Genomic DNA, 13082 nt, shown 5'->3' with positions numbered 1-13082 from the left:
TAGCTCTACAGATTTAAGAGTAAAGCTAATGACTGCTTAGTGCTGTTATTTTATTTCATTGCTAATGCTTGTAACTGTCTACTAGTTGCTTATACATGTATAAGTTTACTACTATTAGTTATTAAATTTGATATTTTTATTTTTCTGTCTTTTTCTGCTGAACAACATGACTATTAGAAAAAAAGTTTTAGTTTTCTGTTCTTTAATAATAAATAGTAGTTTGTATTATATTTAATGCATCATTATTAGATCTTAAAATTTTTTATTTTTGTAAATTTATTATACATATATATATATATATTTATTATATACTATATTGATATATATGGTAATAGTCTAATCTTTTTGTACTAATCTTTCACCAGCCATGACTAGTAAACAAAACATTTTAGGACATATGTTTATTATGAACTTTTTCCATTACTTTCACAAGTAGAACAGATTATGAAAGTCCTGGTAGAACTTTGTGAGACAGTCTGTATATTGCCCATTATTTTATATTATCATAAGTTAATATTGTTACTACTAATTTATATGTTGGTTATTTACAGCTTTTATGTAGAGCAGACAGTTATTTATATCCTGATAAAATTTATTTCTCACTCCAGTCCCTTGGGGTCCTGTTAACATTATATTTTCATTTTCTAATATTTAATTTTCTTTTTTATCATGATTTAGTAAGAAACAATGCTCTGATATCGTGAACCAAGGTTCAATTATATCTATAAGTTACAGTATTTTTTGACAGAAAAGCTCAGGTTGATCTCAAAAATAGAATTAACTTAGTCATTTGTAAAATGTTAGTACTGAAATATCGTACTCTTCAGTATTGCTCTATCTTAAAATTTTGTTTCAGTATTCTGCTAATTAACATCATTGTTGCATACAAATCAAACATGTAGATTCTAATTTTTTTGTTTTATTTGGAAAGGCTTTCACTGTGCATAAGCTGAATATTTTGTTTTCGTGAATGATATAAAAATATTAATATTTATTATTAAAAAAAAAATTATTAAAAATAGAACAGTAGTAATAATATTTAATTTGAAAAAATAAATAATTTTACTTTTTTTAATCTTTTTTTTTAATTTGCATTATGAACTCTGATACTGGTCAATCCATTTGAAGCGACCCAGGCGTGGTTGCTTGATCAATTAAAAAAAAATTGAAACTTACCCACTTGTTTCCTACATATCTCACAACCTTAAAACTATTTTTTATTTATGCAGTTTACCTGTGGTGGCCATTTTTGTTTCAGTGTGCACACCTATTTTTGTGATGAAAGGGGTTTATGGAAAAACTCATAACTGAAAAACTATTGGTCCTGGAAGGATAAAACAAAAAGCAATTCACTCATATTTTCTCAAGGTAAAAGATTGGTCCAGTAGTTTATTTACGTATCTCTCTTCTTTCTATGAGAAAATTCCCATTAAGGTTGAACATGAAAAACTGTGAAATTTCACTTTTGGTAATTCTTTTCAAGAGGCAGGAATAGCATACACAGTTGATATTATTTTTTTATATGCAGGTGTATGTTCGTAGTTTTAGTAGGTTTTATGTTAGTAGTGTTATATGGTGTTATGGTAGTGTAGTTATATGTGTAAAATAATATTAATGGTGATATACTTACTCCTAAAATTTTATGAGTTTTTGAAAACAAATTTTGGTTTCAAATAACTCTGATGGGGCTGGTGATAAAAATTCCAAATTTGCACAACTTGCAGTGTTTTTGTAGAAGTTTATAGCAAATAAAAAGGTTTCTTGTGTCTTGTACTGATAAAACAGTTATAATCTCTCAAAAATAATGAAACACTTCTTAAAAGCGATACCATTTTGATTCACTAAATAAGTGCTCCAAGGGGATTTCTTGTCTTTTTGGCACTTTAATGTTTTTATACGACTTGTTTGAACCAATCAACTGCAGTGTTCATGTTATAACAGGTGCTTGAAGTCATTTCTGTCAGGAAAATTTATGTTGCAAAATGCTCATTTATCCTTGTTACACCATTTAGCTTTGCAGTTACAGTCTCAAATTTCATCCTGTGTTTGGAAGTGTTTTTTTTTATTAAATAAATAAGTTTTTTACTTAATAATATCTTATTTGCAAATTTTAAAATCAGTTAAATTTTTACATTATTTTCAGTAATTTCACATAAAACAATGGAAGAAGAATTTTCTATAGTAATTTATGTGAATGAAGAGTGTGATAAAACAGTGCATGTACAGCACCAAAAGAACTCATTAAAATTTGTGAATTTATTGATGAAAACCAACAAATTATTTTTTTATATGTTAATTCAGATGTCACTAGTGTTTGTAAATATCATGAAAAAATGTTATTGTCAAAATTTAGTCATCTGTATGGACAGTTCCTTTGTGACCCTTTGAGAACTCATAAAAAAACAATTAAGAAAAACTTAGACATGTAACATTAGAGCAACCTCTTAAAGAACACATTTTTCAAAATTTAAGTTTAGTTCCTGGAAAGTATCTTTGTGTTAACTGTTTCAAAAGTATTTTTTCTAAGCAGAACAAAGAACTGTATGAATGTGAAGACCAAGAGCAATACATTGCCCCTAATTTATATAGCAATACATTGCCCTAATTTGTGCAGTCACAAAAAAAACTTCAACCTTGAAGTCGAATGGCACTTCTTGGATCATCCCATGGGAAAAATGCCTGTGATGGTGTGGGAGGAACAACAAAATGAGAGGTGGCAAAGGCAAGCCTGCAAAGACCATAAACAATCAGTTACTAAACATTGATGAAATATATTCATTTTCTAATCACAAGCTGCTAGAAGCTTAGCTAAAGCTAGCAAACATTTTGCTACAATTTAATTTTTCTTTGATAGTATTTACAAAAATAAATCAGTATAGAAATAAAAATGAATTCTTGAAAATAGATGTAGGCTACTCACTGAAATCTCAGTTTGAGTAAGCAAGCATTTTTTAATCAAAATTGTATTAGGTTACTTGTATTATCATTAATAATTTTAGAAATATTGAAAACATCAACAGCATAGATACATTTTTTATGTAAAGTGCAAAGAAGACAAGAAACCCCTTGGATCACAGCCGAAATGGTATCGTTTTTAACAGGTTTTTCATTTTTTATTTGCCATAAACATCTACAAAAAAAACTCCAAGTTGTGCAAATTTGAAGTTTTTATCTCCAGTCCCATCAGAGTTATATGAAGCCATCATTTAGATTAAAAAAAAATTGGTTTTCAAAAAATTTATAAAGATTTAGGGGGAAATATATATCACCGTTAATATTATTTTTAGTAAAACAACTAACATATACCTAGATATAAAAAATAATTCAAACTGTTTATACCATCCCTGCCTCTTGAAAAAAATTACCAAAAGTGAAATTTTACCTTTTTTCATGTTCAACTTTATTGGTAATTTCATCATAGAAGGAAGAGAGATAGGTAAATAAACCACTGGACCAGTCATTTAAATTGAGAAAGTATGAATAAATTTCTTTTTGTTTCATCCAGTTTTTTAGTTATGATTTTTTCTGTAAACCCTTACAATAAAAAAAAAAATAGGCGTGCACACCGTAAAAAAAATGACCACCACGGGTATAAATTTTTAACCTGGTGATTAATGGTGTTGTAGACATATCACATTTGTCAATTACTTTCCATGAGTGGATTTGATGATTCAATGAATAAAATTATACTTATTCTGTTAAATGACTATACTTGTCTAATAAAAAGTAAATTTACAGTAACATATTTATTGTATGAATTGATTTCACTTAACAGAGAGAAGAATATTGGAATAACTGGAAAAATGAAGGATGTCATGTGAGAAGGCCAACAGCACCACCAGATGATATTGAAGATGACATCACTAATAGTACTAATAATACTGGTGCTGTAATGTTAGATGGTAAAAAACGTGGCATCAATCAGCGATTCAATAAAAGACCCCGTAAAAAGTTAGCACAAATAATGAAGGAAGCTGCTGTTCAGAAAAAATATGTGTTAGGAAAGTGAGTATGTTAGTATATAACATTTGTAATTGTACAATAAAAATACAGTGACTGTTGTTGCATTGAAATCGGTAATTAATTTTTATTGTGGTAAGGTGTGATTATAATTTTTCTTGTTATCTTTGTCTACTAATTCCCATTTGGTGAATTTTAAGTTTGCTTTTAAAAAAATAACTGTCTTGCTGTAAGAAATTCAGTTCTATATGATTATAGATATAATCATATTATATGTGTACAAATTAAATGTGCTGATTAACACATAAAAGTATAATTTATATAATGCATTCTTAAATAATCAAAGATATTAAAGATCTAAAATATGGGAGGCATTATTTGAGAATAAGGAAAAGGGATGTGTTATATAAATTTACTAACATCCTTGTTCCAGCTTCAACTAATTATACAGCGTTGTATGATTACTTGCATTTCCCATTGCAATCAGGGGGTCAGTCCAGGACTTGCTTCACGTGCCCTTCCCATCTAGCCAGGGTCTCTGTCCCCTGGACCCACTCTGTTCATTTAATTCATGCTTATAAGAATAATAATGATAAATAAAATTTAAAGCCTGTTCAATTTATAAAGATTGTCAGTGTATTGTAATTTTTTCAGAGTAATAGTTGGGTTTGTTTTTAAGAGTAACAGGACCCAATTTGTTTTTAGATTTCCTGTTACGGCTTTACTCTCTATATACTGTACATAATCAGAATTACAAAAATAAATTACCATCACAATCTTACCAAATCTCATAAAGATTGATTCAATAGCGGTAGCATAAAATGGCAAAAATGTATAAAACAATTGTTTTTTTACCCCTTAAAATAAAAAAACCTGGAAAATGTTTTTTTAGACACTTATCTGAAGAGTATTTGCAAGCCCAAATCAAGTGAATATCTTGTTTAATATAGTCTTAAATTGAGAAAATTGCAATCATTGTTTAAAATTATTTACTTTTCTTCACCCCTTTCAGAAAAATAAAAAAAAATAGTAGCTTTCATTGTTATTCTGTTTTAGCCCTTTAAACTCTGCATTTAAACAAATCCTTTATTAGAATTTAATAAATATGACATAAAATGAAATATATTAGGAAAATATTACACATATAAATACAAACAAACTTTCAGTTTTATAAACCATCAGACAATCTTTGATGGAGATAGTGTTATAGAAACTGCAACAAATAGTAGCATTTGGGAAAATTAGTGCACAATTCTCATTATTTTAGTATTTCTATTTTTAAATTTTTATTATGCAGTAACCGAATTATTAATCATGACTAAAGATGAGGGATCCTGGAAAAGCATTTTCATGAAAAATTAAAGTAAGATATATCTTATCTCAATATTTTGTGCTAGGTGGTTTGTTTAACAGAATTAAACATTATGTAGATATTGTATATCTACATTTATCCATATCCTTTTTCTGTAGGGTTTACAGATGGTTAATGGCCATATAGATTTATTTTTTAATAACATTTTTTATAATTGTTTCTGCAGTATAATCTTGTTTTCCAAAACTTTATGAAATTTGATGTGACTATTAAAAAATGTCATCAGATTTTGATTATTGTATTAGCATTTTAATCATGATTTAACATAATTTCTTTTTGTGTTGAATTTTTTTTTTCAATTGGAATATCCTTTTTTTATATATTTTTATAGCCCTGAATTGACAAAATTATGGAATCACTTGCCAGACAATTTAGAAGCTTGCAGAGCTAAAGAAAGAGATTTCCTACCATCTCTAGAGACATATTTTGAAGAGGCTATTGAACAGTCTGACCCAGCTGCCATGGTCGATGCTGAATACAAGTGAGTCATACTTTTATAATAGTGATTTATTGTTAATTATTTTTACTTCGATACTTATAGGAAAAGTTACGGTACATTTTGTTATTAGCATTACACAATAGCAACATGATGCAACATCTTGTTCTTGTTATTTATTTTCATTCATTATTAAGCAATTTTTTATTCCACATAAATTAAATTTATTGATATTTTATTTATGATGACATTTATTTTTACTGCACAGGATATTAAAGAGTCTGGAAATGACTTTAAATTACAAAATTGAGTATGATTTATTTGATAGAAACAAATTTAGATGTGCACAGTATCAAAATCAAATTTTGAATTATTTTATTTATCATCTTGAATCTATCTTTCACTTTGTAGCATGATATATACCATAAAATATGATTTTCATGCAAAAATTTAAGTAAAACAGTGATGAAACTTGTTTTTGAGATATTAGCAACCAGATTTGCAAAACTGTAGTCGTGCAAGAAATGATTTGAAGGAAACATTCCATAAGAATATTTTGTTGTGTTTTACCTTCAGGTTTTACTAAGTAATATATTTTTTACAGCCACTGTTGTAATATAAGTCAAACATTGTTAGAAAACATTATTCAACTACATGCTAGTGTACATGATTAGATATTTTACAATATTATTGTAAAATTAAATGACATTCTTCTGTAGATCAGTTAATATCTATTTGAAGCAATAAAGAAGTAGTTAATTTATAATTTAGAATATTTATATTAATATTTTCATATAACGTTATTATATTTGTAACAAATTATTATATTATTTTTTATTTGTAGACGTGTGAATGACAGTAACTTTGGTTGGCGAGCTTTACGTCTTCTGGCTAGAAGATCTCCTCACTTTTTTACTCACAGTAATAATCCAATCAATAAATTACCAGATTTCTTAGAAATTATGATTAAGAAAATTGCCAAAGATAAACCTGTAAGTGTTACAAATTGTTTAAAAATTAACTATGATATTTAAAGTTTGTTTGCTGTTTTGTTTTTATTGTTTATTTTAATTAATTAAAAGTAAAATGTTCTTTTGTAAAAAACCAATTTTGTTGTTAATGTTAACTTATTGTTGAAGTATTTGCAATTATTTTTTTAACTAAAATAATTTAAATGTGTATTTTTTCTTAACTGCTAATTAGCTAATAAGAGTGGGTTATTATGTAGTTACATAATTTTTTTAAATGTTTATTTCTTAATAGTTTTTGACCGTATGTGCACACACGAGTGTGCATGCACCTGTATGCATATAAACCATGCATGCAATAAACCTTCAATGTGTTAAATACTACCTGCATGTCACACTTCTGTCATTTCTTTTTTTACGGACCATTTTTAAACACAACAAGGGGTAACCGCCTGGAAGACATTGCTTCAATCGCACCTGTTTGTCACGGCGTAGACTACCCACCCTGTCACCAGTCCCATCTGGACCTCCCATTGGGGTCCCTACTGAATCATAAGGGTGTTACACTCCTATCTGGATTACTTTTGTTGTTCTTTTGCAAGTTTTAGCATAGTTCCTCTGTAAATTTATTTAATTAGGTTTCTAGTTATTTTATTATGATAGAAATTTAAAGGAACCCGTAAAATACATTAATTATATAAAATATATGTGTATTATGCATGAAATTTGTAATATTTTTTATTTTACCTTTCAAAAATTGAGTTGAGTATGGTATATTTTGAAACACTCCTGTAAGCAGAATCCTGCCTCACAGTCTGGGCACCAGTACTCTGTATCTCTTGTCTTTTCTTTTTTATGACAAATTAGACACCTTTTTTAAGGTTGCATTCTTCCCAGATGCTGAAATGTTTTCATGAAGTGGTGCACAGTCAGTCTGGATGGAGGAGGTTCTGTGGATGGTTGACCTTTTTATGGTTTTATCTCGCTACACTAACTTTATTTTATTAATTCACTAACTTTTATTATTATTATTTTATTAGAATTTTATTAATTCACTAACTAGAATTAATCTAAATGGCAGGTGATCTATTTTAGGATGGATTCTAAATAATTTGGATATTTTAGGATTTTTCCAAATAATGTAAGAATTTAGAATGGCTATATTAATTAATCTTTTAAAAAATTTAACATTCATTTAGTCTCCCTTTTCTATTCCTCTGGAAAACTTTGCAGCATCTGGTCTCTCAAATCCACACCATCCATATTTTTATTGTAGTCAACAGCAATGACAGTTTTTGTGACAATTTTATTAGTTTTAGTTGTACATTGTCATTTTACTACCATGATATGTTGAAATAAGAGATATTATCTATTTGTCATAATATCTAAATAATGAGATTTCATCTTAACGTGTTTCTACCAATTCCCCTTTCTTCTTTTTTTAGTTTTTTTTTTTTTTTTTTTAATTTGCTGGTACATAAAGTTTAATGAAACTAAATAAGATTTTTTATTATTTTATACTTGTTTTACTAGTTAGTATAAATAAGTTTAAAAAGTTTTGTTTTTACATTTACTATAATTTTCTGATTTTAATCAGCCTTTTCAAAGTTTAAAAATATTTATAGATTATTCTAATAATTATCCAAACTACTCAAGAAACATCATTTAAAATAAGATAACAATTGGGTGCAAAATTCACTGCTAGTAATTTTTGAACCATACATTACTTATGAAATTTTGGCATACATTACTAATTAAAAAAAAAATTCTGATACTAAGCCCACCTTTTTTGGCAATATTTGTCACTAATATTGTCATAAATATTTATTTAATGTATGTGTTAAAGAATCTTTCCTTGGTAATTATTAAGAAGTTTTGTTAGTTCTAGGATTCGTTCCATTGTTTTCATAATCTCAGTCCCACAAATCTTTGGGTTATGTTGATAACCAAAATTAAAATATTTAATGTAAAAATAATATTTTTCTTTAAGTTGTTACTTTTTAGCATATTAGAAGTTTTAATGATTATATCTTTGATGCTGTCGTAGAATTTTGATATAATTGAGTTATGTTTAAAATATTTTTATAGAATATCCTGTTTTTATTAAGCAAATTTAGTTTAATTTCTTCATTTTTACACTGGAAGGGGACTTTCTCATTATGACCATGCTGGATTGGTTAAAAGTATTAATAACTGTTGGTATTGGATTGGTTAAAGTATTAATTAAGATTTAAATTAATTATGAACAACATATTTCATACTATTTTTTTAATTTTCATAAAACAAATAAATAAATTATTAGCATAAATTTAGTTTCTTTTAGTTTCTCAATCATCTAAATGAACCATTGTCATTGCATTATTAATCAAATTAAATACTATATATATAAAAGTGGCATTGACTGCATGATCAAAAGTAAACAGTGTACAGTGAAACTACTGTCAACCATTGTTTAACTTAAATGATTTATGGAGCTGGTTCATTAAATCTGGCTTTTGCCATTAGTTAATTACCTCTTTCAGTTCACAGCATTTAATGTGCTTGTGGACTAGAAAATCAGAATTTTTTGCAATATTGAGTTAAAAAGTAGAAAATTATTTTTTTGTATTTGAATTCTCTTTTTTAAAAAGTCCAGTTTTTTAAAATATATCAGATATAATAAAAGATTCAATTTAGAATACTAGAAATAAGAAAATTATGGTAGTTTAACACGTCCGCTGCGTATCACGCGGCTCCCGCGTGAGTGTGGTTGTCCCCTGCAGCCGGGCCACACGGCTCCCGCGTGAGAGGGACTATTCCATTCCTTGGTCTCCCCTCCCTTGCCGGCTGCAGGTATAACATCCCAACCTTACGACGCACTTAGTTAGTGTCCTACCTTTGCACTGTGAAAGTCGTAGCGAGTTTGTGTTAATTTTTTTGCATTTTTTTGTGATCAAATTTGGCTTTGTGTTTTCTGCTCCAGCTCTTCTTTCTTCAACAACATAAAGGTAATTTCTTCTCATAACACTTATCTAATTGTAGTTTTTATCATAAGAAATACACTATGTGGGAAAAAAAAAAATAGCATCCTTTCACACGTCAAGATTTTTAATTTTAGCACATAATAAATTGCACAGCCAGATTTTTGCTTACTTTTTTTTACTTTTACTTTCCTTTCAGACATGGCTGATAATGAACCATCAACTTCTAGGGGTCCTGAACCAAAAAAACGCCGATCGGCTGAACCGAAAAGGGTGTACACAGAAGAAATTCAGAAAATTATCGAGGATTTGGAGGATTCTGATGATGATTTGGAATTAATCGACGATCTGGAGGAATCAGATTTTTCTGATCCGGAAGAAGAGCTAGTTGCTCCAGAACAACCACAATCACCTGCATCAATCTGCGAGGAAATTCCCGACGTTGTCGAGGAAGGTGAAGCTTCTGACTCCGATATTGCGGTTCAACAGCCTATTTCTTTACCTGGCCCTAGCAACACAACGGACAAGTGGCTTCCTAATCCCCCAGATGTGACGAAAATAAATTTTACAGGTAGACCAGGTATGAGGGGAAAGCCCAACGATCAATCCCCGTTCGGTTATTTCAACCTGTTTTTCAATGAGGATTTTTGTTCTTATCTGGCTAAAGAGATAAACAATTACGCGATAATTGTTTTATTCGATAGTGATGCGGCTCGAGCAAGAATTTCCAATTGGAAAAACGTTACAACTGACGAAATAAGAACATTCGTCAGTGAACTAATGCTCATGGGATTGATTCGGGGGAATAGGATGAACGATTGTTGGAAGAGGCATTATCTATTCAATCTACAGTTTTCCCAATTTATGGGCCGGGACAGATTTTTAGTAATTTTGCGCTGCCTCCATTTTCAAAGTGAAAGGACTGGGAGCGATCCCATCTTCAAAATTAGACCCTTGATGGATTATTTCAATAACAAAATGAAAGAACTATGCATTCCATCAAGGGAGCTCTCAATTGACGAGAGCATGGTATTGTGGAGGGGGAAGCTCCTTTGGCGACAGTATGCTCAGGGGAAACGCCATAAATTTGGTTTCAAACTATGTTTTATCGCAACCAAATGGGCTGGTCCATAAAATCCATATTTATGGAGGCACCCGGGATCTAGATGTAAGTGGAGTGGGACATGCCGCGAAAGTTGTGAGGAAGTTGATGGAGGATTTAGAAGAGGAAGGACACGCTTTCTATATGGACAATTTCTATAATTCCGTGCCCCTTACCGAAGAGCTTCTTGCTAATAAAATGTACACTACGGGAACGTTACAGTCAAAAAGAAGAGGTAATCCCAAAGAAGTTCTTTCAAAAAAAATCGCCAAGGGAGAATCTTTTTGTATGTATACGAAAGAAGGAGTGTGCTGCTGCAAATGGAAAGATAAAAGGGAAGTTCTTTCCATTTCAAGGGAATTTGGTAACAACAACAAACAAACGTGGTCAAGAAAAGAATAAGCCGAAGTTAATTGTTGAATACAATAAGAATATGAAAGGTGTGGATCGGCAAGACCAAATGTTGTCGTATTACCCACTAACTCATAAAACGTTGAGGTGGTATAAAAAACTCTGTATACATATTTTTCATTTAATATTGAATAACGCGTACTTCTTATACAACATGTACAGCGAAGAAAAAAAATATGACTTACATGATTTTCACCTCGAGGTTGTTACAAAATTGCTCCCGAATCCAACAAATAAGCCGCCGGCGGCATTACCAAAAGACCATATACACCTCCCACAAAACCTCCCTAAAAATGCGAAGAATGAGACGATGAGAAAACGTTGCAAGGAGTGCAGTGCAACGTTGAAAATAAGAAAAGAGACAGTTTTCGGTTGCCCGTCATGCCCTGGTTTTCCTGGTCTTTGTTTGGACCCATGTTTTAGGTTATACCATAAGTATAAGTAGTTTACGATTTTTTTTTTGTGTATGTACAAATGTAATTATCTTTTAGAGCATTATAAATGAATTTTAGTTGTAAGATGTTTGAAATTAATTTTATGTAAATAGAAATTATAAAAAAAATATACGCAAATTATAATAAAATATTTTAACTTTCAACTTTTTTTTTTAATTCACCAAGAACCACTAATTTATCAAAAGAAAGATTCGAATTGAATTCTGGAAATAATTACGTATAACCAGTTGTTTTTACACTCACGCGGGAGTCGTGTGACTAGCATACCATTAGCAAACATACATTGATTTCAAGGGCCGGGCTGGTCACGCGGCTCCCGCGTGAGTTATATAATCTCGATAATACGCATTACTATACCGAAAATCATTTTAAAAATGTCAGGTAGTATTTAGTCCATAACAGTAGAGTAGCTTTACTAAAAAAAAAAAAATCAGCACGGGAGTTCACACTAGTGATTGCGAGAAGCAGCGGACGTGTTAAATAATAACTAATAGAAATCTATAAATAATATGAAACTTTACACTAAAAATACAGATATAAATCTTACAGTAAGAATTAAGCAAAAGTATAATTAATGAAACTCATAGAATTGTGTACATCTTTGCTGTTAATGAATAAATAGAACTTTCCTTGTTTAATTAATAATTTTTACAAATTCCACGAGAATGTAGGAAATTGTAGAAAAGTAGCATTACTGAAAATCCTACAGATCCTGCATGAATAAAGTTCAAAAGTAATTTACAGTATTAACATTCAAGTCTCTTCTTACCTGTCCTTGAACATACAATCACAGTATAGTTTATGTCTACGATTTTATGTTACTGTAAATGACTTTTGGAAAAATCGTAGGCATAAACTAGACTGTGATTGTATTTTCAAGGACAGGCAAGAGACTTGAATGTTAAATGTGATATTTTTACCTTATTTTATATATTTCAGTTATCTGAATTCAACTCAACATATATATTTTTATGTAGTATATTAAAAAAAAAAGTTGAGTCAAAGTTGACTGCTATTTGATGTCTGTTTTTTAACAATGTTGAAAAAAATTCAGACCTCATGTCTTAATATCATCTCTTTTTCATTTATATTCAAATCACTGTGCCTTAGCCTCCTAGCATTTATGTCTGTCAGCAACTACCTAACAATAAGAATGTGTTGAATTTTCCAGAAAGAAATCCAGTGAGATATCAATGATTATCCAAATTTACTTCTGCCAGATTGCATCTAGTTAATCAGAAAGCATCATAATCATTATACTGATATAAAAAATTAATTAAATCAAAGTTTTTTTTCTCTATTTTTTAATATTGTGCCTTACTAAATTTTTATAAAATAATTTTTCTTATCTGCTTTTTCAAAATGTAGAGGTGGGTCACAAGTAAAATTAATCTTCATCATTGTAAGGGGTGTAAAAT

The 13082-nt window shown here is 29.5% G+C and overlaps 1 protein-coding gene across 3 annotated transcripts in view; it reads left to right on the top strand.

Moving 5' to 3' along the window:
- The window catches only part of Hpr1 (THO complex 1-like protein Hpr1), a 132535-nt gene that overhangs the window by 104171 nt on the left and 15282 nt on the right, over positions 1-13082 (top strand). For all 3 annotated transcript variants that reach the window (XM_075369460.1, XM_075369461.1, XM_075369459.1), the window contains 3 exons: positions 3776-4005; positions 5664-5813; positions 6613-6760. In XM_075369460.1, the coding sequence (XP_075225575.1) occupies positions 3776-4005; positions 5664-5813; positions 6613-6760 (528 nt within the window). The remainder of the gene's footprint in view (positions 1-3775; positions 4006-5663; positions 5814-6612; positions 6761-13082) is intronic.

The sequence above is a fragment of the Lycorma delicatula genome, chromosome 6, assembly GCF_047948215.1.
Source record: "Lycorma delicatula isolate Av1 chromosome 6, ASM4794821v1, whole genome shotgun sequence".
Classification (NCBI taxonomy): domain Eukaryota; kingdom Metazoa; phylum Arthropoda; class Insecta; order Hemiptera; family Fulgoridae; genus Lycorma; species Lycorma delicatula.
Note: the sequence above shows the minus strand (reverse complement) of the source record. Positions and strands in the feature narration are given on the sequence as shown.